The sequence below is a fragment of the Mobula birostris genome, chromosome 29 (genome assembly GCF_030028105.1).
Source record: "Mobula birostris isolate sMobBir1 chromosome 29, sMobBir1.hap1, whole genome shotgun sequence".
Taxonomy (NCBI): Eukaryota; Metazoa; Chordata; class Chondrichthyes; order Myliobatiformes; family Myliobatidae; genus Mobula; species Mobula birostris.
In genome coordinates, this window is record NC_092398.1 from 31,105,239 (window position 1) to 31,132,892 (window position 27,654).

A 27,654-nucleotide genomic window follows, 5' to 3' on the forward strand; every position below is an offset into this window, starting at 1 on the left:
CAGGTTAGCGTTAGTGAGTTGTTTGCATGGTATGTCATCGCTGGAAGTGTGGTGACACTCGTGGGCTGCCCCCCAGCACATCCTCGAAGACCTCAAATCTCCTTCTTTTCTCTGTGTGTGTGTGTGTGTGTGTGTGAGAGAGATCTCTCCCTCTTCCTCTCCTTTCCTCCGTTCTTTCTCTCGGGTGTGTTCCTTCTCCGCCACGTGTGTTCCCTCTCACTCTCACGTATGTGCTTTCTCATTCTCTGTCGTGTGTAGACAGACACACACACAACTCAGCAACCAGCAAAGGTTTTTTTATTAAGAAACTAATTTAATCTGCTTTCTTCATCACCGCTGGTACACCGATCCCTGTGGGTTCCACGTCCACCGGAACACGACGCCTGTGAGTGGTGGGGGTGGGGGGGGGCAGTTTACAACTGCCACCCCCGAGCATCGGAGGTGGGGGAGTGGGAGCCTCCGAATCAGGCAGACAGGGTGGGAGGGGAGAGCAGGAATGGTGAGGGAGAGGGGGAGGGTGAGAGAGAGGGAGGGGTGAGTTGAGGGAAGATGGGTTGGGGAGAAGGGGGATAGAGGGTGTTCAAGTCGGACTGCAGGTCGGACAGACCTGCCTGGGGTCAGTCGGAGCCCCTGGGCCTGGCCAGGCTGGGACCTTCCCTTCGCTCGGCTTGGCGGCAGTGACACTTCCGGTGCAGACGGAGGGTCCTTCCAGTGCCGGGTGAGACCAGTATCCTCCTTCGCAGCCCGGTACTACCAGGAGGCTGAGGGAAGGACCAGGGCGAGGATGAGGGTCACTGAGGTGTGTGAGGCCGGAGGAGGGGCACAAGACAGGGCGGCATCACCTGGGGGGAGAGAGAGAGAGAGAGAGAAAGAGACAGGAGGGAACTTCAATAAGAGGGAGGAGGTTGGGACGGGGGGTGGGTGGAAGGGGAGGAAGAGGTAATGTGAACATAGAGGAGTGTACCTTTGGACAGGATGACCCGGATCTGGGGGCTGCTGGCTCCATCCCCCCCCTCGCTGACACTCTGCACCCGGATGAGGTAGACTCCGTCAGGCCCGAGTGGGACCACTGCCTCCGTCTCCCTTGTCTCCATTACCTCGCTCTGGGCCTGTCCCTCCCTCTGGTACAGCACCTGAGGAAAGAGATGTCAGCCCATCACTCCCTCTTCCCTCTCCCTCCTTCGAGCCTCCCCACCACTGATGCACAACATGGAATAGTACCAGCCCCAGAGCCCACAATGTTTAACCGACCCCGAGGTCAATCTAACCCTTCCCTCCCACTAGCTCTCTAATTTGCTATCATCCATCTGCTTATCTAAGAGCTCTTAAATGCCCCTAATGAATCTGCCTCTACCATCACCCCTGGAAAAGTGTTCCACACACTTGCCACTCTATGTGTAAAAACCGACCTCTGACACCACCCTCCCCATACTTTCCTCCAGTCACCTGCGAATTATACCCCCTTGTATTAGCAATTTCTGCCCTAGGAAAAAATCTCTGGCTGTCCACTCAATCTATGCCTCTTATCATCTTGTTCCACTTATCTTCACGTCTCATCTTCCTTTGCTTCAAAGAGAAAAGTCCTGGCTTGCTGAATCTATCCCCATGAGACATGCTGTCTAATCCAGGCAGTATCCTGGGGTAGATCTCCTCTGCACCCTCTCTAAAGCTTCCACATCCTTCCTATAATGAGGTGACCAGAACTGAACACAATACTTCAAGTGTGGTCTAACCAGGGTTTTATAAAGCTGCAATATTATCTCACTGCTCTTCAACTCAACGAAGGCCAACACACCATATGTCTTCTTAACCACCCTATCGACTTGTACAGCAGCTTTGAGGGATCTATGAACGTGAGACCCACCAGCCTATAGTTTCCAGGATTATCCTGATTTACTTTCTCAAATAATGGAACTTTTTTATGGGTACTATATCTTTACCCCCTTGCCTTCTCTCCCACTGCCCTGACCCGATAATTAAGGACGGCGCGAACCCCAGGGATGAGAGGTCAGTTTCGGACTGCCACTCACACCCCCTCACCTTGTATCCGGCCACTTTAGATTCGTTGGCGTGGTTCTGCACAGGCTCCCACCCCAGCGAGATGGAGGAGCCTTCCTGATGCCACTGCAGGTTGTGGGGAGCCTGGCTGGGGGCTGCAACAACAGGCAGGGTGTTAGTGACGGGCTGGGGAGCGGATGGTGAGGGGCGATTTCCGCAAGTCACGGACGGGGTGGGTTAGTAAGTTTGCAGATGACACGAAAGTTGGTCGAGTTGTGGATAGTGTTGAAGGTCGTTGTGTGATACAACGGGACGTTGAGAGGATGCAGAGCCGGGCTGAGAAGTGGCAGGTGGAGTTCAACCTGGAAAAGTTCGAAGTGATTTACTTCGGAAGGTTCATCTGGAAGGTAGAATACAGGGTTAAAGACAGGATTCTTGGCTATGTGGAGGAACAGAGAGATCTTGGGGTTCACATCCATAGATCCTTCAAAGTTACCCCACAAGTTGATGATAGGGTGGTTAAGAAGACGTAAGGTGCATTGGCCATTATTAGTTGGTAGATCGAGTTCAAGAGTCGTGAGATAATGTTGCAGCTCTATAAAACCCTGGTTAGACTAGACTTGGAGTATTGTGGTCAGTGCTGGTCACCTTGTTATGGGAAGGATGTAAAAGCTTTAGAGAAAGTGCAGAGGAGATTTATCAGGTGCTGACTGGATTAGAGAGCATTAGAGAGGTTAAGCAAACTAGGCCTTTTCTCTCTGGAGAATGAGAGGCGACTTGATAGAGGCATACAAGATGATAAGAGACACAGGTAGAGGGGAGGAACATCTTCCCAGGGTGGAAATGGCTAATACAAGGGGGCACGACTGGAGGAAAGCATAGTGGGGGGACGTCAAACTAATGCCCTGCCAGGGGTGGTGTTAGAGGCAGATACATGAGGGACATTTAAGAAACTCTTAAAAAGGCACATGGATGATAGAAAACTGGAGGGCTATGTGGAAGGGAAGGGTTAGATTGATCTTAGAGTAGGTTAAAAAGTGATTGGCCTAAGAGCCTGTGTAATGGCAGGTGTTGGTGCTTACGTGATTTCTTGGTGATGACGAGGCTGGGGTCGCTGGAGGGGCCAGGGCCGGCAGAGTTGAATGCCCTCACGGTTATCCGGTATCTGGTGTGTCCCTGCAGCCCACCCACCAGCAGCGAGGACATGTTCCCACCGGTGGTCAGGGTCCGTACCCAGTGCTCTGACGTCGACTCCATCCACACACTCACCTGTGGTACACAGAGTCCTGTGGTTACACCAGGGCTCAAAGCAGGTGACACCGCACCCCTCCTCGCCGCCCGTCCCGCCGCGCGGTGCCCCCTCCTTGCCGCCTGTCCCGCAGCACGGCGCCCCCCGCATAGCGCGGTGCCCCCTCCTTGCCACCTGTCCCACAGCGCAGCACCCCCTGCTCGCAGCTCAGCCCCCTCCTCGCCGCCCGTCCCGCAGCACGGTGCCACCCCCCCATAGCGTGGTGCCCCTTCCTTGCCGCCTGTCCCGCAGCACGGCGCCCCCCGCATAGCGTGGTGCCCCCTCTTTGCCGCCTGTTCCGCAGCGCGGTGCCCCCTCCTTGCCGCCCGTCCCGCAGCACGGCGCCCCCCGCATAGCGTGGTGCCCCCTCTTTGCCGCCTGTCCCGCAGCGCAGCACCCCCTGCTCGCAGCTCAGCCCCCTCCTCGCCGCCCGTCCCGCAGCACGGCGCCCCCCCCCATAGCGTGGTGCCCCTTCCTTGCCACCTGTTCCACAGCGCGGCATCCCCTCCTCGCCGCCCATCCCGCAGCTCATCCCGCAGCTCAGCCCCCTCCTCGCCGCCCATCCCGCAGCTCAGCCCCCTCCTCACCGCCCTTCTCGCAGCTCAGCCCCCCCCACAGCATGGCGCCCCCTCCTCTCTGCCTGTCCCAAAGATCAGCACCCCCTCCTCACCCCCCCCCCACACAGCTCGGCGCCCCTCCTTGCTGCCCGTCCCGCAGCTCAGCCCTCCCTCCTCTCCACCTGTCCCACAGCGCAGCGCCCCCTCCTCGCCACCTGTCCCGCAGCTCGGCGCTCGTGCCTTGCCACCCCTGTATCCTCACACCAGCCCTCCCTCAGTGCGCAATCCCTGCTCGCCTCCCTCCCCCTGCCTCTGTGCTGTGGCTAACTAGACCACGATAATCCCAGTACCTGATACCCCAGTGAGGGGCGTGACCCCCCAGGCAGGCTCTCCCAGGACACCAGCACCTCCGAGGCTGAGAGGCTGATAGCAGTGACGTTGGAGGGCGCCGTCTGTGGTTCTGGAGGGATGGGAGTGTAGAGTTTCAATGTGACTTCCCCAGGGGCCCCCCCCCCACACACCAAACTCACCACCATGTTGAAAGGGTGAAGATGAACATGCTCCACCTCAATGTCCTGTCTGCACTCTCTCCCTACGCCCCTCTACCATCTATTTCTGACTGGAAAAGGCTGCAGAGGGTTGTAAACTCAGCGAGCTCTATCATAGGCACTAGCCTCCCCACCATCAAGAACATCTTCTGAAGGCATTGCTTAAGAAGGTGGCACCCATTACTAAGGACCCTGACCATCCGGTACAAACCCTTCATCAGGGAGTGGGTACAGAAGCCTGAAGAGACTCATTCAATGATTTAAGAACAGCTTCTTTCCCTCTGCCATCAGCTTTCTGAACAGACAATGAACCCATGAACTCCATCTCATTATTTCACTCTCTTATTGCACTACTTATTTTTTATATCTCTCATTATAACTTACCGTAATTTTTTATGTATGACTGCTGCTGCTGCAAAATGTGTCGGTGATAATAAACCGGAATCTGCAATCCATCTTCTCAAACGTGCGGTGACTTGGTCTGCACTGTCCTCTCTGATGAGAGCTCAATGTGCTCTCCTCCCTCCAGAGGAGGAATTCACCTCTGTCCTAAAGGTCTTTGCCTGTATCCTGATACAGTGACACCCCCCACCCCCCATAGTTCAAGGAGCCCAAGTCAAGAAAAACTATTCCTCTGAGATGTGTTTTGACTCGACTGAATGCCCCAGTCATGAGAGTCATGGAGCACCACAACACAAACAGGCCCTTCAGCCCATCTACTACTACTACTATATCGACTCAGGCCTAGGGGGCCGGTGTTGGGCACGATGACGGACTCTCCACTTCTCCCTCTCCCTCATCAGTGTGCTCAGTTCATCTACATTAGCTGCACCGCTATCTTCTGGGAGTGTGTTGACCATAGTTCATGCCTAACTGTCCCATTGACCTGCACCTGGACCATGGCCCCTTCATTTGCTTCCCGCCCATGTACTTATACAAACTTATCTTCAAAAATGAAATCAAACCCACATCCACCACTTTCATTGGCAGCTTGTTCCACACTCCCACTACCTTTTAAGTGGAGAAGTTCTCCTTAAATATTTCACCTTTCACCTTTTACTCTGATCTCTAGTTCTAGTCTCACCCAACCTCAGTGGAAAAAGCCTGCCTACATTTACCCTATCTACACTCATCATGGGGTGTATGGGGTGCCTAGGGAGGAGTGGGGGGGTGGCCTGCCCTGCCCTTTTTCAGGACAGCTCGTCCACCTTTGGTCCCCACCTGGCGCTCAGCTCTCACCTGTGGCTCCAAGTAGCTGTAACACGCGCAGCGGCCACACCTCGGTAAACTGTCTCGGCAGACGGGCCAAACCAGGTGAGGGTAGCCGACGGGTCTTCGACCCTCGGTGAGGTAAGGGATTTGCCTTTCCCAGCGTGTGAAGTCTGGCCATGGCAGATTGAGTAGAAGAGACCAATTAATGGTCCAACGGTCAGGAAGGCAGGCCAGCAGGCGTGGTGGAGCGCTAAGAGCACGACAAGGCACTTAGACGTCCTGGTTATCCACTGCAAGAGGTGGTGATCTCTTTAAACTCACCCAGCAGAAGGCAAAGACAAACCACTGCAGTAACCTGCCATGTACACGATTTCCCAATATGTCAGAGCGGTATAGAGGGAAATCGTCCACCAACTGGAAATTCCAGATGCGACCTAACAACGATGACACTCTTCATAATTTTGTATGCCTCTACTAAATCTCCGCTCTTTCTCCTACATTCCAGGGAATAAAGTCATCACCTATTCAGCTTTTCCTTAACTTAGGTCCTCAAGTCCCGGCAACATCCTTGTAAGTTTTCTGTGTAGTCTTTCAATTTTATTGATATCTTTCCTGTAGGTAGATGTCCAGAACTGGAAGCAATTCTCCAAATTAGGCCTCTCCAACGTTTGTTACAATTTCAACATTACTTAATAACTCCTGTACACAATAGTTTGATTTATGAAGTCTAATGTGCTAAAAGCTTCCTTTGTGATCCTATCTACCTGTACCACTATTTTCAAGGAATTATAGATCTGTATTCCCAGATCCCTTTGTTCTACCGCACTCCTCAGTGCCCTACCGCTCACTGTGTAAAGGCTGATTTATACTTGTGTGTACTAGCTTACGCCGTAGCCTACGCAAGTGAGCTACGCCGTTGTGAGCATTTATACTTGTGCGTTGGCGTGTCTGCGTTGCGCTGCAATTCACCGCCAAATCGCTAGTTGGCGGTGGGGTTTCTATGCCACTGTGTTGAGTTTCTTTGTGCTGAAACACAGCACGAAGAAACTCAAACTTCAAACAATGGCAACTGAAACTGAAAGAGGGTGAATTTTCTGTGCTTGTCCGGCCACTAAGAAACATGGACGAGAAAATGCATTTCAAATATTTTTGGATGTCGGCGGGTAGATTTGACGATTTGGTTCATCATCTCCAACCATTTATTTCGCATCAGCGTACGCACAGTATACTCATGGCAATCACCATTTGAGTTTTAGCTTCAGGTGGAAGGCAACAGGCTGTGGCAACTAGCTACAAATTGGCCCCAAGCACAGGGTCCTCCATAATTTCGGAGGTCTGTAAAGCTTTATGGAAAGCATTGCAGCCAGAGTTCCTTCCCTGCCCTTCAGTCGCCCGATGGGAAACTACTGCAGCGTAGGAGGAAATGCGATGCTACCAAGCGGACCAATCACAGCTGTTGTGGTCTGCGACGCCGCAACACGTGGTTACATTTTGGGAGAGGTGCGTGTCAGGCTACAGCGTAGGGTATGTTGCTACACCGTACCTACGGCGTACATTTGACGCACAAGTATAAATCAGCCTTAAGTCCTACCTTGGTTGGTCTTCCCAAAGTGCAACTCACACTTGTTTGCATTAAATTCCATCTGCCATTTTTCCAGCTGGTCAGATCCCACTGCAAGCTTTGTCCACTCTGCCCCCAATCTTGGTGTCATCTGCAAATCTGATGTAGTTTACTACGTTATCACCCAGATCGTTGATATAGATGACAATCAACAACAGAGCATCGAATCCTATGGCACATGACTAGTCATAGGCCTCCAGATAGAGAGGCAACCATTGAGCCCACCCATCTTCATGCAAAGGTCCTGGCACCTCCTCCACCCACCCACCCCTTGAACCAGTCTGGCGGCCCATGCCGTCGTGGGGGGTGGGGGGCGCAGTGCAGTGTGCCCTACTGTCCTTTCTCAGGTAAGACTTGTACTCAGGTACTCAAGTCCTCTTGCAGTGAGTGCCTATCTACCGTTGGCTTTCCAGACTGTTTGTAAGCAAAAAGTTAAGTTTGATTCATCATCGGAGCATGCTGAACTTTGTAACACGAAATGGTGTTAGACTGGGATGTGGGTGTGTTTTGAGAAAGTGATTGGGAACCAGTCCACAGCCAGGATTTGTGAACTTTGTGTGAGTACCATTCTCAGCCTTGAGAGTAAATAATGGTGAGAAACACACATGTCTGGAAAAGTGCTGGGGTAAACGTTAGGACAGATTTTTGTTTTGACAGGACTGTGAAAGGTATAAAAAGGGGCAATCTTCTCTTAGGCTGAGTCACAATTAGTGCTCAGAGTTGAAGATAGAGTCAAGGACAGAGAGTGAGAGAAAGCTCTTGGGCACCTGCAGTTCCCTCTGGCAGTATATTGTGTAATTGGTTGACAAGCATCACTTAATTAACTAATTGTATTTTTTTGCATGTTTGTATTTTATATACCTATAATAATTTATTGTAACCTTTGACACGGGTACGATGCCCCTTTTGACTGCGGATACCTCTTGCTGCTGAATCAGGAAAGAACAAGGAATGAATTTTTAAAATAATTTTGTTACACTGCTCCATGCACCCTTGTTTGTTCTCAGTGAACAGGAGGGCAGGAACACCAGAGGCCCTTTGTAAATCAACTCTTCCCCCAACCCAGCACCGTTCCCGGAAACACGGGGAGAGGAGCAAGATGGGAGACCTCATCTGCTGACATTCAGAGAGGGAACAATTGAAGATACAGATGAGCTTTATTTATCACATGTACGTCGTCCACAAGTGTTGCCAACATAACATGAACACTGTTCTCTGGGATTCCTGGGATGGCAGGACTTTCGCATGATGGAAGACTGGATCGACTAGGCTTATACTCTCTGGAATTTAGAAGATTGAGGGGGGATCTGATTGAAACGTATAAAATCCTAAAGGGATTGGACAGGCTAGATGCAGGAAGATTGATCCCGATGTTGGGGAAGTCCAGAACGAGGGGTCACAGTTTGAGGATAAAGGGGAAGCCTCTTAGGACCGAGATGAGGAAAAACTTCTTCACACAGAGAGTGGTGAATCTATGGAATTCTCTGCCACAGGAAACAGTTGAGGCCAGTTCATTGGCTATATTTAAGAGGGAGTTAGATATGGCCCTTGTGGCTAAAGGGATCGGGGGGTATGGAGAGAAGGCAGGTACGGGGTTCTGAGTTGGATGATCAACCATGATCATACTGAATGGCAGTGCAGGCTCAAGGGGCCGAATGGCCTACTCCTGCACCTACTTTCTATGTTTCTCTATCTGCATTGTATTCTGTGTGCACATTTATTATGGTCACTAGTCATGTGGGCGGGGTGTGGTGAAAGCAAAGGATTTAGTGACGTACTCGTGCCTTGTTCTTGGCAGTTTAGAGATGGTGCAGATAGATGTCATATCTTTTGTTGACTGCTAAATCACACTTAACTTGGCTTAATTACAATTGAAATCACTTACTTAACTTCACTAGAAGTACATACAATATTGGTAGTTTTAGTTTCAGAGGTTTCATCGCTTCAAGATTGTATGTTTTGCTAGTTGCTAATAAAGGATCAAATACATTTCTTTGACTTTTTGGAACATTATTATTGGGTAGATTGGTGGGCACACCAGACAAGGATAGCTACCCGTGTGGTCGCCAGCAGTGGCTCTAGTTTGTTCGAGTACCCATTACACTGATAACTTACTAACACTAACCTGTATGTCTTTGGAACGTGGTAGGAAATCAGAGCACCCAGAGCAAACCTACATGGTCGTGGTTGAGAACATACAAACACTTACCGTGGCGGGACTGAACCCTGATCGGTGATTGCTGCAGCTGTAATACATTACACTAACGGCTACATTACCATGCCGTCCGATTGAGGCTGGTCAGCCCCAGGTCTTTGCCAGATCTCCATGGTCCTCGGTCCCTCAAACATTTACCCAACTCCAGGTTAAACACGCGTTAATAGAATGCAGTTACAGCACCAGCGACTCTGGTTCAATTCCCACTGCTGCCTGTAAGGAAGTCCTATGTTCTCAGCCAGGCTTCCTGCTCCCCATTCCTGCCAGGTCACCCTTGGGTTAGAGAGAGAGAGAGGAGGAAGGAGTGGGGGAAATTAGCCAAGGTCCCCATTGCTGACCAGGTTAGAGAGAGAGAGGGCAGGAATCAGCCAGGGTTCCTGCTCCCCGTCACTGCGCAGTGACCCCGGGTTAAAGCGGTGGGTTTGTGTCAGCTCTGTAGCTGATCTCTAAGCTGTGCTCCGTGCCCAGGGACTCACCGGCCTCTGCAGAGTAGATGAGGGTGCTAGGACTGAAGGGGCCGTCGCCCTTGTTGTTGTAGACTCCAACCTTGACTTCGAACAAGGTGAGGGGCTGCAGGCTGTCATCCCGGTGTACGTAGCGGCAGGAACAGGTTGCGGCCACCGTCGCCTCCCGCCACGCCCGTGTCCCGTTCGGCCGGAAGGCCACGATGTATCCGAAGCCTCGTCCATGCTGAAATTCTTCTGACACCGGCTGCTCCAACAGGGAGATGGGCTGAAGATCCCCAGAAGGGAGAGGAGACACCCCCTCCCACACTACCCCGCTATCCCGTCACACAGGGAGAGGAAACACCCTCATCCCTCCCTGTCCCACAGCCCCATCACATAGTACGTCTGTCCCCATCACAGCACAGGCACCCCTCCTTCACATAGACTGACCCTCACTGAGGGATGGGTCTCACACACACACTGACGCTCACTGAGGCATGGTTTCTCTCTCTCTCTCTCTATCTCTCACTCACTCACTCACTGTCTCTCTCACACACACACATACACACACCCACCCACCCACCCTCACTGGGGGTTGGTTTCTCTCTCTCTCTCTCTCACTCTCTCACACACACACACACACACACACACACACACACACACACACTCACTCACTCACTCACTCACTCACACTCACACAGTCTCTCTCTATCTCTCACACACACACTGACCCTCACTGGGGATGGCCTCTCTCACATACACACCGTAGACATAACTCCTGTTCGACACCCTCTGCCACCTTCCACAGCCCCTCCCGCATTCCCCACCCTCAGCACCAGCTTCATCCCCTCCCTCTCCTGGTCCCGCAGCAACCATCTCTACCCTGACCCCACATACACATCTCGATTCACCTCCTGTTCCAACATCTCCCCCCTCAGCCACCCACCATTGTTGCCTGCCTCCCCCACCTACATACCCCTCACTAACTTCCGTCCTGGGTCCCTCACACTCACCTCCTGTCCTGCTACCAGTCACCCATCATAGAGAGTCACAACCACCTGCTCACACTCTCACCTTCCCCCTCTGCTGCCTCGTGCCCTGGGTGAGCCACTCCTCTCTTCCACCTCCTCACACAGACCCCTCGTCTCCCTCCCTTGCTCTCTGTGACACTTCCACTTCTCTCTTCCCCCCCTCTCCCCCCTCCTCTCTCCCCCCTCCTCTCTCTCCCCACCCCCTCTCTCCCCCTCTCTCTCCCCTCTATACAACTCTCCTAACTCCCTTCTCCTCCATCTCCCTCACTGGTGTGGAGCTCCTGGGTTTAGTGGTGTAAATGGCAACGATAAGTTCAGCAAGTTAGTACAGATGCACCGTGGAGAGCATTCTGACTGGTTGCGTCACTGTCTGGTACGGAGGGACCGCCGCACAGGATCGGGAAAAGCTTCTGAGGGTTATAAACTCAGCCACTCCATCATGGGCACTAGCCTCCCCAGCATCGAGAACATGTTCAGGAGATGCCACCTCAATTAGACAGCATACCCGAGGAGGAGAGGTTGTCTTATTCAGAGGGGATGCAGAGGAGATTGATCGGGATGCTGCCTGGATTATGAGGAGAGGTTGAATGAGCTAGGGCTTTTCTCTTTCAAGTGACAGAGGATGAGAGGTGACTTGATAGAGGTTTACAAGCTGATCAGAGGCATAGATCAAGTGGACAGCCAGAGACTTTTTACTCAGGGTGGAAATGGTGAATACAAGGGGATATAATTTTAAGGTGATCAGAATCAGGTTTAGTATCACTGGCATATGCTATGAAACTTGCTAACTTTGTGGCAGTGGTACAGTGCAATACAGAGTAATAGAGAAAAAAAAGCTGTGAATTACAGCAGGTGTCTGTTTATGTATATATAAATATATATAGTACAGTACTTGGCTGTTTTTGACACTGATCAACAGAAAAAGACTTTCATGTCAAAGTGAAAACAGATCTCTACAAAATTATCTAAATTAATTACAAATATAAAACACAAATTAATTCATTGTATAAGTATTCACCCCTTTCAAGTCAGTATTTAGTAGATGCACCTTTGGCAGCAATTACAGCTTGAGTCTGTGTGGATAGGTCTCTATCAGCTTTGCACATCTGGACACTGCAATTTTTTCCATTCTTCTTTACAAAACTGCTCAGTCTCTGTCAGATTGCATGGGGATTGTGAGTGAACAGCCCTTTTCAAGTCCAGCCACAAATTCTCAATCAGACTGAGGCACTCCAGGACATCAGCTTCATTGCTTTTAAGCCATTCCTGTGTAGTTTTGGCTTTATCCTTGGGGTCATTGTCTTGCTGGAAAACACATCTTCTCCCAAGTCGCAGTTCTCTTGCAGACTGCATCAGGTTTTCCTCCAGGATTTCCCTGTATTTTGCCGCATTCATTTTACCCTCTACCTTCACAAGCCTTCCAGGGCCTGCTGCGGTGAAGCATCCCCACAGCATGATGCAGCCTCCACCATGCTTCATGGTAGGGATGGTGCAGTGTTTGGCTTAGCGTTTAGTCAGATAGCCAAAAAGCTCAGTTTTGATTTCATCAGACCATAGAACCTATTTCCAGCTGACTTCAGAGTCTCTCACATGCCTTCTGGCAAACTCTAGCTAAGATTTCTTGCGAGGTTTTTTTCAACAGTGGCTTCCTCTTTGCCAGTCTCCATAAAGCTGTGACTGGTGAAGCACCCGGGCAACAGTTATTGTATGCGCAGTCTCTCCCATCTCAGTCATCTGTAACTCCCCCAGATTTGTCATGGTCTCTTGGTGGCCTCCCTCACTAATCCCCTTTTTGAGGACAGCCTGATCTGGTCAGATTTACAGCTGTGCCATATTTCCACTTCTTGATGATTGACTTAACTATACTCCAAGGGATGTTCAGTGACTTGGAAATTTTCTTGTATCCATCTCCTGATTTGTGCCTTTCAATCACCTTTTTGCGTAGTTGCTTGGAGAGTTCTTTTGTCTTCATGGTGTAGTTTTTGCCCGGATACTGGCTCACCAGCAGTTGGACCTTCCAGATACAGGTGTTTTTTTACCACAAACATTTGAAACACCTTGACTGCACACAGGTCTCCAAAAACAGATCTCCATTTAACTAATTATGTGACTTCTAAAACTAATTGGATTGATTTGGTGTGTCATGTATGGGGGTGAATACTTATGCAATCAGTTATTTTGTGTTTTATATTTGTAATTAAATTAGGTCACTTTGTAGAGATATGTTTTCATTTTGACGTGAAAAAGCCTTTATCTGTTGATCAGTGTCTAAAAGCCAAATCAAATCCACAAAAATTCCATAGTGTAAAACGAACTTGAAAACTTCCCGGGGAGGGTGGGGGTGAATATTTTTCTTTCTCTTTCTCTCTCTCTCCCTCACTCTCACACGCACGTGGTCAATGCCCCGTCCCAGCACTGCTAATGACCAGCACTATTTATTGTTCTTGTGTAAAATACTTTCGTGGGATTATGGTGGGATGTTCAAGTTAATTTATTGTTACATTTTAGCTTGGGTTATACAGTATTTGCATGTGTGTTTGTGGGTCACCCTGACTGTAACCGGGGTGTGTGATAATCACCTCCCCTGTCTGTATGAGACTGAGCAGTTCTCTCCCCAGGTCATAACATCAGATCTGTTTTTGTGTTCATCACAATAAAACGGTTGTTGAGTTAAACGAGCTTCCTCGTCTGTCATTATGGGCCAGATGCTCGCCACGTTGGTGTCAAGAGTGGGATTAGGAATTGACGGCGAGATTGAAGAGCTACGGTGTTGGATAGAATGCCTGAAAACCCAGGGAATAAATCGAGGGACCAAATGGTATGCCTCCCCCACATTCGCGGGCCGGGCTCCCAAAGACGGGACGTTGACCCGGAGGGAGAACCTGGGGACCGAACATCATGCCTTCCAAGGAACCCCAACGAGGTAAGTGTACCCAGGGGGCCCAACCAAAGGGACACGGCGGAGCACATCACCCACTTCCCCTGTGAACACACTGGGAAATCCAAGATACGGCAGCCACGGGAGGATGGGCAACATGGCAGGCACCATCGACACTGCTGGAGCAAGAGGAAGACCAACAGGCCTCAGTAATTCACGCTACAAGGTCCACCTGAAGGTCCCCAGATACAATGGTACCAGCTGCTTGGAGCCCTACCTTGCACAAGGCAAACTTGCCCCATGGCCCCACCGAGGCAGTGGTGTACCTTGCCCTGGCACTGGACGGGAATGTCTTGCGGGCCAGCTGAGCAACACAACTACAGGGCCCTCATAGCAGTGCTGGGACAGCGTTTCAAGCAAAGGCCATCGGAGGAAGCACTGAGGGAAGAACTGGGCAGCAGGCAGCGCCGGGTGGGAGAAAGCCTGGGGCATTTGTAGTAGATCTCCACCACTGTGCTCAGCATGGCTACCCCCAGCTCCCTCCCGTGGCCTAGGAAGAGCTTGCCCTCCACGCCATTGTGAAGGTGCTGACACCTGAACATATTCGCCTGAAATCACCATCATTGCTGGCCGAAGGGAAGCGGACAGAAGCAGTTTTAGCCCAAGTCCTCCAACAGAATCCCCACCCCCACCCTGTAGTCACCTCCGCGGAATGTGAGCCAGCACCCTCTCCATCGGTCTCTCGAAGGTGGTGGACGGCATCAGGTGCCGTGCATTGGTGGACTCGGGGGTCAGCCATCACCGTCATCCGTCTGGATGTCCTCCCCAACACGAACCGCATTGGAGCAGCGCGTCGACACGGGCAGCACGACTGTTGCGTCTTCCTTTGAGACCAGGCAGTATGAGGGCTGTGGCAGCGAGGATCAGGGTCAGCGACGGCGGCCGGAAGACCTCCTGGGCCAGCATCTCGACATCTTTGCAGCCAGGGAGGAGGACTGCAGGCGCACGGGGCTTGTCCAACACCACATTAACACCAGGGACACCCAGCCCATCATCATTGCCCACCAAACGTTTGGCAGTGGATCAGAGATGCCAGCAACTGGCACCATCAAGCCCTCCGACAAGCCCATGGTCAGACCCAGTGGTGTTGGTCAGGAAGAAAGATGGGTTGTGGTGGTTCTACGTAGACTGCCATCCCAATACCGTGATCCAGAAGGTCTCTTTCCCACTTCCCTGAATTGATGATGCCTGGACTGTATCGTGGTTTTGAATTGCTTCAGCTCTCTTGCTCTCCGCAGTGGCTACTGGCAGGTTGAGCTGGCCCTGAAAGCCCGGCTCTGGGCTGCCTTCACCATTGGTCAAGGGCTGGGACACTTCCAGGTAATGCTGTATGGCCTGTGTTAGGTCCCGGCCACCTTCGAGAGACCGATGAAGAAGGTGCCGGCCCACGTTCCCCGGAGTCGGTGTGTCGTCTACTTGGACGATCTCCTGGTGCACCCTGTCATTTTTGATGATGCCCTGTGAAACTTGGAAGAGGCCTTCACTGCCATCCGTCAGGCAAACCTGTGACTCAGTCCCGCAAAATGCTGCCTGCTACGCCGCCAGATGTAGTTCCTGAGGCACGTGGCGAGTGTGGGAGTGACGACTGACGCTGAGAAGATGGTGGAGGTCAAGGAATGACCCTCCGCCCCTCCCCCAGTGATGGTTGAAATGAGAGCAAGCCAAGTCCTGGGTGTTGGGGGTCCCTGATGATGGATGCTCCTTAAAGATTTCCTGGAATCTATGGGGGCTAGTGTCCCTGAAGGAGCTGACTAAGTTTACAAGTCTCTGTAGCTTCTTTCGATCCTGTGTAGTTGCACCCCGCCCCCAATACCAAATAGTGATACAGCCAGACAGAATGCTCTCCACAGTCCATCTGTAGAGGTCTGTGAGTGTCTTGCAGGAAAGTATAGCGAGGTGTCAGAGTTGGGTTTTTTATTACACAGAGTGGAACATCCCTGCCAGAAGTGGTGGCCGAGGCAGATACATTAATGGCATTTAAGAGACTCTTAGATCTGAACAAATTTGATAGTAAAATGGAGGAATGGGTGGGCAACATCAGCCTGTGCTGTGTTGTAATATTCTATGTTTACTCAAGAAAGTGACATGGAGGGGCCAATGCACAGGGTGGGAAGAAATTGCAGAGGCTTGTGAACTCAACCAGCTCCATCTAGGACATCTTCAAAAGGCGATTTCTCACGAAGGCGACATCCATCATTAAGGACCCTCACTGTCCAGGGGGTCAGTGTGGATATAGTGGAAGACATCCCCAGTGATGTTGTGGGGATGGAACTGGACTCTCTCACGGTGGTGTCTGAAAAGAGGATGCTGTCTAAGTTGCATGCCATCTTGGACAATGTCTCCCATCCACTACATAATGGACTGGTTGGGCACAGGAGTACATTCAGCCAGAGACTCATTCCACCGAGATGCAGCACAGAGCGTCATAGGAAGTCATTCCTGCCTGTGGCATCAAACTTTACAACTCCTCCCTTGGAGGGTCAGACACCCTGAGCCAATAGGCTGGTCCTGGACTTATTTCCTGGCATAACTTACATATTACTATTTAACTATTTATGGTTTTATTACTATTTATTATTTATGGTGCAACTGTAACGAAAACCAATTTCCCCCAGGATCAATAAAGTATTACTACTATGACTATGACAATCCAGGACATGCCCTCTTCCATTGCTACAATCAGGGAGGAGGTACAGAAGCGTGAAGACAAACACTCAATGATTCAGGAACAGTTTCTTCCCCTCTACTGTCCAATTTCTGATCCGTCAGATCCATGAACCCGTGAACACAAGCTTTCAATTCCTCTTTCACACCGTTTATTTTTATTTTAACTCAGTAATTTTTAAGCACTGTACTGCTGCCATGAAAGAACAAATTTCACACATACTATATGTCAGTGGTAAAAAACCTGATTCTGAAAACAACGGCCTCCAACACAAACTTGTCTTTGGGGATTGGGGTCTTGATGCCTCAGTGACCCAGAGAGCTATGGTGGCTGGAGTCAGGGCTTTATGCTTTGGCTGTTGGTAGGGTCACCCATGCCAAACAGGTCAAAGGGTAGAGGCCAGACTAAGAGTGGTCCACCAGTGCTCCATGTTTGGGGGTTCAGCTCAGGGCTAACAACCCTGACTAGTCAGACAAAATTGTAACAGAAATAGCAATGAAGAATCCTTCTACATCTGGATGCGATGGTGTTCCTGAGTCTCCAGCCGGGACTTGCGTGACTGTCAGTACCAGAAACCGAGTGGAAGCTACTGACACGATGAACAGTGCCAGATATGGAGGACCTTCATTGCTGTCCTAAATGCCAGCGGCGTAACGGGCCGTAGGTAAGTCAGTGAAAACAGGAGCAGTGGTACCCAAATCACTGTGGGAATTATGCTACTTGAATAACAGAGAGAGAGGGCGCAGGAGTTGGTTGGGGTCTGAGGATGGGGCAGTGCCACCGGGAAGGGGATGTGAAGGAGGTGAGTGGTTCAGCCCCCTACCCTTACCCCTCCTCTTCTGCCCCTCTCCTACGTCCCCACCCTGATGTCAAGCCTGATCCTACCCACATTCGAGGGGGGGAGTGGGGGTGAGGGTGCTGTCGGTGTGAGGCTTACCTCCCAGGTGATGACCAGCTCCCCTCGTCGACCTCCTCCACCGCTCACGTTGGCCGGCGCCACCGAAGGGACTGGGGGAGGGGGGAGGAGATCAGAATCAGTGCGGTGCGGGGTGGGGCACTGACCCGGGACAAACACCCACAGACAGACAGACAGACAGAGCAGGGTGGGGGAGGTACTGACCCACACACAAACACCCACAGACAGACAGACAGACAGAGCAGGGCGGGGGGGTAACTGACCCGGGACAAACACCCACACACACACACAGAGCAGGGTGGGTGGGGCACTGACCCGGGAGAAACACCCATACACAGACAGAGCAGGGTGGGGGGTAACTGACCCAGGACAAACAGCCACACACAGACAGACAGAGCAGGGTGGGGGAGGTACTAACCCAGGAAAAACACCCACACACAGACAGACAGAGCAGGGTGGGGGGTAACTGACCTGGGACAAACGCCCACGCACAGACAGACAGAGCAGGGTGGGGAGGTACTGACCCACACACAAACACCCTCACACAGACAGACAGACAGGGCAGGGTGGGTGGGGGTACTGACCCAGGACAAACACCCACAGACAGACAGGGCAGGATGGGTGGGGTACTGACCCAGGGCAAACACCCACACACAGACAGACAGAGCAGGGTGGGGGAGCAGATCAAGGTGAGAGAGGGGCAGGAACACAGACACCCACACACTGAATGATGGAGAGGGGTTCACAGAAGGAGGGGGGAGGGGTGGACGGGGAGGAAGAGGGAGAGGGGTGGATGGGAGGGGGTGGGGGAAACAGGAGTTTTGGGGGAGAAGGGGAGAGGGTTGGATGGTGGGGTGGATGAGAGGAAAGAGGTGTGGATGTGAGGGGACGGGTGGACAGGACGGTTAGGCGAACACAGATTTGGTATCCCTCATTGCTTACCTGCTTCCTGCGTGCGGACTACACGGGAGGGGGCACTGGGATCCCCCGTCCCAATGACATTGGTCGCGACCACCCGGAACTCGTAGTCGACCCAGGGGTGGAGGGCAGTGGCCATGGCTGACTCCAGCTCACCAGTGATGGTCTCCGGCACTATCCGTGCACACACAGGGACACAGACACAGGGACACGTCCAGACAGAAGCAGATACATCAACAGAGAGACACAGACACAGGTACACAGAGAAATAGACCGAAATAGACACGGACACGGAGAGACACGTCCAGACAGAAGCAGAGATTCATATTCAGAGACACAAACACATAGTCTCTCACACACACACACACACACACACACACATGCCGAATTAGACATGGACACAGAGAGACAAAGACATAGAGACACACATCCAGACAGACGCAGAGACACAGACAGAGATGCACAACAAGGTGTTACACCTGGTGCTACTGAGTTGCAGCTCATTCCCAAAACCCACCAACACCCTCACCCACACCCATACCCTTCCGTAAAGCACCTGCATCCCCCACCCATTAGTTTCTGTCCAAGACACCACCTTCTCCCAAAGAGCATCACCCACCCACTGCTTTGAGACCCCTCCTGTATCCCATTTGCCCAGAATCTCCACCCCACCCCTACTCCAGCCTTCTGGCCCAGGCCAAATTTCCCAATCACACCATCCCTCCATTCCAGCGAACGGTCCAAACCCAGAACCACATCTTCACCCCTTAGCCGCCAAATCTCTACTCCCATGTGACAGGAGAGAGGAAGGGAGGGGTGGGTGAGAGGGGTACAGAGAGGAGGGGGAAGGATGGAGAAAGGAGGGGTTAGAGGGTAGGTCGGGGAGAGAGGGGGGACGAGAAGTAGAGAGGAGCAAAGGGGAGAGTGGGGGGGAAGCAGGGAGAGATGGAAGAAGAGAGGGGGACAGTGACTGGGGGAAGTGAATTGAGGTGCAAGGGTTGGGCAGGGCCTGGGAGATGGTGGGTTAGAGGGTTTGAAGGGGATGGGTAGGGTGGATGATGGGAAAGAGACGGAGGAGTTAGCGGGATTGGAGTGGAGGGTGGAGTTAGTGGGATTGGGGTTGGAGTGCAGGGTGAAGTTAGCTAGATTAGAGTGGAGTGTGAAGTTAGCGGGGTTGAAGGGGAGGGTGGGGTTAGTGGGGTTGAAGGGGAGGGTGGAGTTAGCGGGGTTGAAGGGGAGGATGGAGTTAGCGGGGTTGAAAGACAGGAAAATGGAGGTGTGCATGGTGGGGAAGTATGGTCCTGCACGTGGTTACCAGTCCTCAGCGTCTGCCAGCCCAGTGAGAAGGGGGTGCGGGCCTGCACGCTGTAGTGGGTGATGGGGCTGTGGTTGTCCTGTGCTCTGCCCCAGGACAGTGTGGCACCGCTGGCCGATACCTCCTCCACAATCACAATGCCGGGAGCTCCTGGCGGACCTGAGGGCAGAGAGAATGAGACGGAGCATCAGTGCCCACCGGTGCCCCTCTCCCCCAGTCCCATCCATCAGAGGAGAACCCCACCTCACTCCACCCTACCAACCCTCAGATCACCACCCACCCACATGCCCTGGAACAGCACAAACAGGCCCTTCAGCCCATCATCTCCATACTGACTGCAATGCCAATCCCAATTCTGTTGATTCACACCTAAAATCCTTGCTTATTCATGTGTCCGTCTCCATCACCACCACAGGCAACCCGTTCCAGACACCCACCACTCTGCATGAAAGAAAATTTGCCCTGTTAATAATTTATAAACTTCTCCCACCCCACCCTCATTCTAAACTGCAATTTGATATTTTCACCCTGGGGAAAAAGACTCTGACTCTCCACATCATCCATGCACGCCCTTCTGGTTTAGACATTTGGACCATGGGATGGTGCCTCCATTGAGTCACAGAACAGATTCCGTTATTTTTCATTGTCTATAGGTTCATAAGGGTCAGGGTGGAGATACGTCTCTACCAAAGGAGGTGTAAGGCACTCCTTCCCTCCACTGGCCTGCAGGTCACCCAAGGTGTAACACCTGCTTAGCCCCCCATTCAGGGTCACGTGAAGCTGTGGGAGCAGGTGGTGGATGGTCGTATGAGCAGGTGATCACATCACAAGTCCTGGTTATGCGATAACTGACGCCAGGCACATAATCTCTGAGGAGTATTGATAATGGCTGGGGGTCACCCGTCTTATAAAGACGCTGCCCAGAAGAAGGCAATGGCAAACCGCTTCTGTAGAAAAATTTGCCAAGAACGATCATGGTCCTGGAAACACCATGATTGCCCACGCCATACAGCAAGGCCCATAACGAACAAGCGACAGGTTCGTAAAGATGGTTTTGGAGACAGGGAGTTAGGGAGTTAGAGGGTTTTAGGGAGGAATTAGAGGTCAGGCTGCAGTACAAGGCTCTGCTCCTCATTCAAAGACCAATGACGCGGACATTAGACGCCTGGTGTCGGACTGCAGAGAGTGGGCGAGGGCCCCTTTCAGGCCAGCAATTTGGAGGCAGGTTCCCGAAACAGAGTTTCGTGTGGGAGTTCTGTTAGGGGTTCACGATGGCTGAAGCCAGAATTCAGGGTCTAGCGATCATTGATTGGCGAGTCCTGGGTTTGCTGCCAAGGATTGAGGCCCAAAGGTCGAATCAGATGTCTGGAATTTGAGGCCTGAAGACCGGAGACCCAGGTCCGTGAATCTCTGCGAGTCCTCTGGGGAAGTCGAAGGCCCGGTGTTTATGATCCTGAGTCTGAGAATGCTGGAGGCTGGAGGCTGAGATGACCTGACCGTGTGGGAGGGAGGAAAGGGGCTCGTTTTGATGTTGTTGTGTTCTGCTGAGCGTTATGAGTAGGCTGTGTTGGTGCTGGACACTTGCGGGATGCCCCTCAGCACACCCTTTGGTACATTGGTTGTTCACGCAGACAACACATTGCACTGTATATTTCGATGTACATGTGATAAATACATTAGACTCCTGATTCTTGAAGAAGACTGACTCTCTACGACATCTATGCATGTCCTCTCGTATTCAACATTTTGATCCTGGGCAAAAAGATACTGGCTGTTGACCCTATTAATGCCTCTCAAAGTCTAATAAATATCTCTCAGATCTCCCCGGAGCCTCAGCTACTCCAGAGAAAACACCCCAAGCCTGTCCAGCCTCGTGTTCGAGTCTATACATTCCGACACGCTCCACTCCATCCTGGCGAAGCTGTTCTGCACCCTCTCCAGAGCCTCCACATCCTTCCTCTAACAGGGCAACCAGAACTTCGCACTATATTCCAAGGGTAGCGTTACGTGCTGTGTGACTGGCTGATCCCTGCGGAACACCATTGCCCTCCAGTTGGAAAACCACCCTCTGTCAGTGCCTAACGTCCATCACCTGCCCTTCCCTAGTAGGGTGCCACACCCTGCCCCAGTCCAATATCCCCCCCCACCCCGGCGATGGAACTCACCCCGCACCAGGAGCTCACTGGTGTCCGAGGCGGAATCAACCAGGGTCTTGGCGCGGCAACTGTAGGATCCGGCATGTTGGAGCTGAACGTCACGGATCATCAGGTCGGCGGAGGAGGGCTGCTGCTCAAGAGAGGGGAGGGTCAGTGTGGGAGAGGCAACAAGGAGGAAGGGGCGGCGAGCAGGGGGCAGCAAGGAGGGAAGGGGACAGGCAAGTGAGGAAAGGGGTGGCGAGGAGAGGGACTGGAGAGAAGGGGTGTTAAGGACAGCAGGGGCAGCGAGGGAGAGGGGGTGATGAGATGGGGGGGCTGCGACGAGAGGAGCTCAGTGAGGGGGAGATCACTGTGTGGTGACGAGAAGGGATGGCAAGGACAGGGTGATGGCTGGGGGGGGTAGGGGCCAAGAGGGGGGAGTGCCACACTGCGGGAGGGGCCAAGAGGGGGGAGCGCCACACTGCAGGAGGGGCTGAGAGGGGGGAATACCACACTACAGGAGGGGCCGAGAGGGGGGAGTACACTGCGGGAGGGGCCGAGAGGGGGGAGTGCACGGCGGGAGGGGCTGAGAGGGGGGAGTACACTGCGGGAGGGGCCGAGAGGGGGGAGCGCCACACTGCGGGAAGGGCTGAGAGGGGGGAGTGCCACACTGCGGGAGGGGCTGAGAGGGGGGAGTACACTGCGGGAGGGGCTGAGAGGGGGGAGTACACTGCGGGGGGGGCTGAGAGGGGGGAGTACACGGCAGGAGGGGCTGAGGCTTCACACTGTGCCAAGGATACTCACGGCCTGGATGCTCTCAAAGTGGCTGCCCTCGGTGAGGAAGTCGATGGGATGCCCATCCAGGGCCCAGTGAACCTGGGGCTGTAGTGAGGGATCGTGGGTAACACGGCAGGTCAGAACGACGCTTTCTGCCACAGTCACCTCAATCCTCTCTGGGATCAGTTCCACCTCCGTCGCCTCTGTATGGAGAGGGTTATATAGACATCACAGCCCCTCAGTCCCACCTCTCTGTCCCACTAGTTCACTCATCCACCTTCATGTGTGGGTCTCAATTACTGTCCCTGAAGCCAGGAGTGTGGAGGGAGTTTCACTCTGTGTCTGACCCCGGGGGTGTGTGATGGGACGGTGTGGAGGGAGTTTCACTCTGTGTCTGACCCCAGGAATGTGTGATGAGATGGTGTGGAGGGAGCTTCACTCTGTGTCTGACCCCGGGAGTGTGTGATGGGACAGTGAGGAGGGAGCTTCACTCTGTGTCTGACCCCGGAGTGTGTGATGGGACAGTGTGGAGGGAGCTTCACTCTGTGTCTGACCCCGGGAGTGTGTGATGAGACGGTGTGGGAGGGAGCTTCACTCTGTGTCTGACCCCGGGAGTGTGTGATGGGACGGTGTGGAGGGAGCTTCACTCTGTGTCTGACCCCGGGAGTGTGCGATGGGACGGTGTGGAGGGAGTTTCACTCTGTGTCTGACCCCAGGAGTGTGTGATGGGACGGTGTGGAGGGAGCATCACTCTGTGTCTGACCCGGGAGTGTGTGCATGGGACGGTGTGGAGGGAGCTTCACTCTGTGTCTGACCCCGGGAGTGTGTGATGGGACGGTGTGGAGGGAGTTTCACTCTGTGTCTGACCCCGGGAGTGTGTGATGGGATGGTGTGGAGGGAGATTCACTCTGTGTCTGACCCCGGGAGTGTGTGATGGGATGGTGTGGAGGGAGATTCACTCTGTGTCTGACCCCGGGAGTGTGTGATGGGACGGTGTGGAGGGAGCTTCACTCTGTGTGTCTGACCCCAGGAGTGTGTGATGGGGACGGTGTGGAGGTGGGACGGTGTGGAGGGAGCTTCACTCTGTGTGTCTGACCCCAGGAGTGTGTGATGGGACGGTGTGGGAGGGAGTTTCACTCTGTGTCTGACCCCAGGAGTGTGTGATGGGATGGTGTGGAGGGAGTTTCACTCTGTGTCTGACCCCGGGAGTGTGTGATGGGATGGTGTGGAGGGAACACTCCAATGTTAAATGTAAGTGTACAAGACAGAAACGGGCCCTTTGGACCATCTGATCTATGCTGATCTGTTGCTCTACCTTGTCCCATCAACCTCCACCCAAACCACTGCCCTCCCAGACCCCTCCCATCCATGTACTTATCCAAACTTTTCTTAAATGGTGAAATCGAACCCACAGCCACCAACTTCCCTGCCAGCTCATTCCACACTTGCAACGTCCTCTGAGAGAAGTTTCTCCTCATGTTCTCCTTCAACATTTCACCTTTCACTCTATGACCGCTATTTCTTGTCTCACCCAAACTCAGTGGATAAAGCCTGCTTGCATTTACCTTATCTATACCCCTCTCAAATCTCCCCTCATTCTCCTATGCTCCAGGGAATAAAGTCCTAATTCTACCTCCGTGCTGGGTTGAGCGTCAAGCTAGCAACTCGACCTCGAAAAAAAGAAATTGCCTGATACAGAAACATCAACAGCAAAAAGTTGATGGCCGATGCTCTCTCGTGAGTTTAAAGGCAATGTCTCTTCTTTTTCCTTATTCAACCCTCTCCTTACATCTCAGATCCCAGCAATATCCTTGTAAATTTTCTCTAGGCTCCAACAACCTTATTAACATCTTTCCTGTATGTAGGTGACCAAAACTATACATAATACTCCAAATTAAGTCTCACCAGCATCTTATACCATTTCCTCATGACATCCCAACTCCTGTACTCAATATATTGATTTATGAAGGCCAATGTTTCAAAGCTTTCTTTCCAACCTTATCTAACTGTGATGCCACTCCCAAGGAACTGTGGACCTGTATTCCCTTATCTCTGTTCTACCACACTCCTCAGTGCCCTACCACTCACTGTGTAAGACCTACCCTGGTTGGTCCTCTGAAAGTGCAACACCTCACACTGGTGCTATCTGCCATTTTCTCAGCTGAACCCTTCGTTCTTAATATATCTGTAGAAGCCCTTAGGATCACAATGTTCAAATCTCAACTCGAGGACCAGCCCTGTCCTTTTCCGTAATCACAATGGCATTACGATCACTTGATGCAAAGTGTTCCCCTACACAAATTCTGTTACCCCTCTCTTATTCCCTAATAGGAGGCCCAGTATTGCACAAGCAAGTCCACAGATGCTGGAAATCCAAAGCAATACACACACAGAATTCTGGAGGAACTCAGAAGGTCAGGCAACATGTATGGAAATAAGTAAAATTCGACATTTCGGGTCGACACCCTTCATCAGGACTGAATATGCTCTCCAGTTGGGACCTCTATGTACTGATTAAGGAAACCTTCTTGAACACATTAGATAAATTCTATCCCACCTAGTCCTTTTATAATATGGGAGCCCCAGTCAATATATGGAAAGTTAAAATCACCTACTATCACATCCTTATGTTTCTTGCATCAGTCTGTGATATCTCTACAAATTTGCTCCTTTTAAATCCTGCTGACTATTAGGTACTTGCCTCAGTCTGTCCTGTCTGAGCAGGACTGCGATGTTTTCCCGGACTAGTAACATCACCCTCCTCCTTTCATCCCTCCCGCTCTCATGTCTATAACAGCAGAAGCCCACGGATAGTCCGTTCAGACATTACCTTTCACGTGGACAGTGGTTGTGCTCATGGACGATCCAAATACGTTCTCTGCCCTGCAGGTGTACATCCCGGAATCTGCGTGTGTGACAGCTCTAATCCTCAGGGCTCCCCCCGCTGAGACCTTCACCCTGTACGGACAGACAAGAAAATCGGTGAGTGTGTTATAGGGATAGTGAGGATAAACACAAGAGATTCTGCAGATGCTGGAAATCCAGAGCAGCATAAGTTACAACGGGAGATAGAAAAGGGCAATGTTATGATAGTCATAGGGGATTCAAATAAGCAGGTAGATTGGGAAAATCAGGTTGGTGCTGACTTGGGATCCCAAGAGAGAGAATTTGTTGAATGGCTACAAGCATGCCTTTTTAGAGCAGCTTGTGGTTGAGCCCACTAGAGAATCAGCTATTCAGGGCTGGGTGTTGTATAGAGACTAGATTTGATTAGGGAGCTTAAGATAAAGGAACCCTTAGGAGACAGTGATCATAATATGATAGAATTCGTGCTGCAATTGAGAACTAAATTCAGATGTATCGGTATTACAGTGGAGTAAAGGGAATTACAGAGGCATTAGAGAGGAACTGGCCAAAGTTGATTGGAAGAGGACACAGTTCAGCTCAGCACAGCATAGACACCTGCCGCCCCTCCATGAACTCTGTCCACACTTTTCTCTGCCTCACTAAAGCAGCCAGCATGATGAAGATCCCACCCCCTGGTAATTCTCTCTACCCCACCCTTCCATCAGGCAGAAGGTCGTCTGAAGCACGTACCAACAGACCAGGACAGCTCCTATCCCACTGTTATAAGACTATTGAATAATTTCTTAGTATGATAAAATAGACTTTAAGTAACATTTACTCTGCATTATTTACCTTGTTCTACCTCAATACAACTTTCACTGTATCTCAGCACGTGACACAATAATAAATCAATTCTACTTTTCCAGTTCACACTCCCTCACCCACCTTCCCCCCCCTCTTCCCCTCTCTCCCTCCGCTCACCCACTCCCTCTCCAACCCCTCCCTCTCTCAACCCCTCCCTTCTTCCTCTCCCCCTCCCTCCTCACCCTCCTCCCCCCCCTCCCCCCTCCCCTCCCTCTCCCACCTCACCCCACCCTCCTCCCTCCTCCCCTCCCTCTCTCATACCCCCTCTCATCCCCCTCCCCTCTCATACCCCTCACATCCCCCCTCCCTCTCCACCCCTCCCTCCTCCCTCCCCCTCCCTCTCTCATACCCCTCTCATCCCCCTCCCTCTCTCATCCCCTCCCGCCTCCCTCTCCCTCTCCCCCTCCCTCCTCCTCTCCCCCCTCCTTCCTCTCCCCCCCCTCTCTCAACCCCTCCCTTCTTCCTCTCCCCTCCCTCTCTCATCCCCTCCCTCCTCCCTCTCCCCCTCCCTCCTCCCTCTCCCCTCCCTCCTCCCTCTCTCAACCCCTCCCTTCTTCCTCTCCCCCTCCCCCTCTCCCCCTCCTTCCTCTCCCCCTCCTTCCTCTCCCCCTCCCTCCTCCCTCTCCCCCTCCTTCTCTCCCCCCTCCTTCCTCTCCCCCTCCCTCCTCCCTCTCCCCCTCCTTCCTCTCCCCCTCCCTCTCTCAACCCCTCCCTTCTTCCTCCCTCTCTCATCCCCTCCCTCCTCCCTCTCCCCCTCCATCCTCCCTCTCCCCCTCCCTCTCCCCCTCCCTCCTCCCTCTCCCCCCTCCTTCCTCTCCCCTCACTCTGTTCATACCCCTCTCACCCCCCTCCCTCTCTTATCCCCCTCTCTCTTCCCCTTCCTCACTCTTTCCCTCTTCCTCACTCTTTCCCGCTTCCTCTCTCTTTCCCTCTTCCTCTCTCTTTTCCTCCTGCCTTTCCCTCTCCTCTCCATCATTTTCTCTCCCTTTCTCTTGTTTTGTTTTTCCTCCCCATCCCCTCTTTTTGTATCTGACCCTCCACCCTCCTTCCTCTCTCCTTACATTCATTCCTTCCTCCCCATCTCCCACCCCACCTGCCCCTGCCCTTCCCCCCCACATCCCTCCCCCTCCCTGTTCCATGAAACCCCCTCCCTCCACCTTCCCCATCCCCACCTCCAGCAAAAACCAAGAAAATTACAGATGCCAGAAATCTAAAACTCAGCGGGCCAGGCAGCATCCGTGGAGGGAGAAACAGGGTCAGCTGGAAGACCTACTCAGTAACTTCAGAGTGTTCTGTTTCTCTTTTCCACTGGGTACCTGTGGATGACCCGATTCCTCGCCAGAGTCGCCGACTGAAGCGTCAT

At 52.4% G+C, this 27,654-nt stretch overlaps 1 protein-coding gene across 1 annotated transcript; it reads right to left on the bottom strand.

Moving 5' to 3' along the window:
• Positions 1–330: 330 nt before the first annotated feature.
• Positions 331–27,654, bottom strand: LOC140190178 (contactin-5-like). The gene is made up of 13 exons (XM_072246690.1): positions 27,608–27,654; positions 25,411–25,538; positions 22,608–22,783; positions 21,834–21,954; positions 19,669–19,827; positions 18,378–18,527; positions 17,457–17,527; positions 9,916–10,150; positions 4,194–4,303; positions 3,081–3,267; positions 2,041–2,153; positions 965–1,133; positions 331–383 (listed from the first exon to the last, which is right to left on the bottom strand). The coding sequence occupies exons 1-13, from the start codon at positions 27,652–27,654 to the stop codon at positions 331–333; spliced, it is 1,719 nt and encodes a 572-aa protein (XP_072102791.1).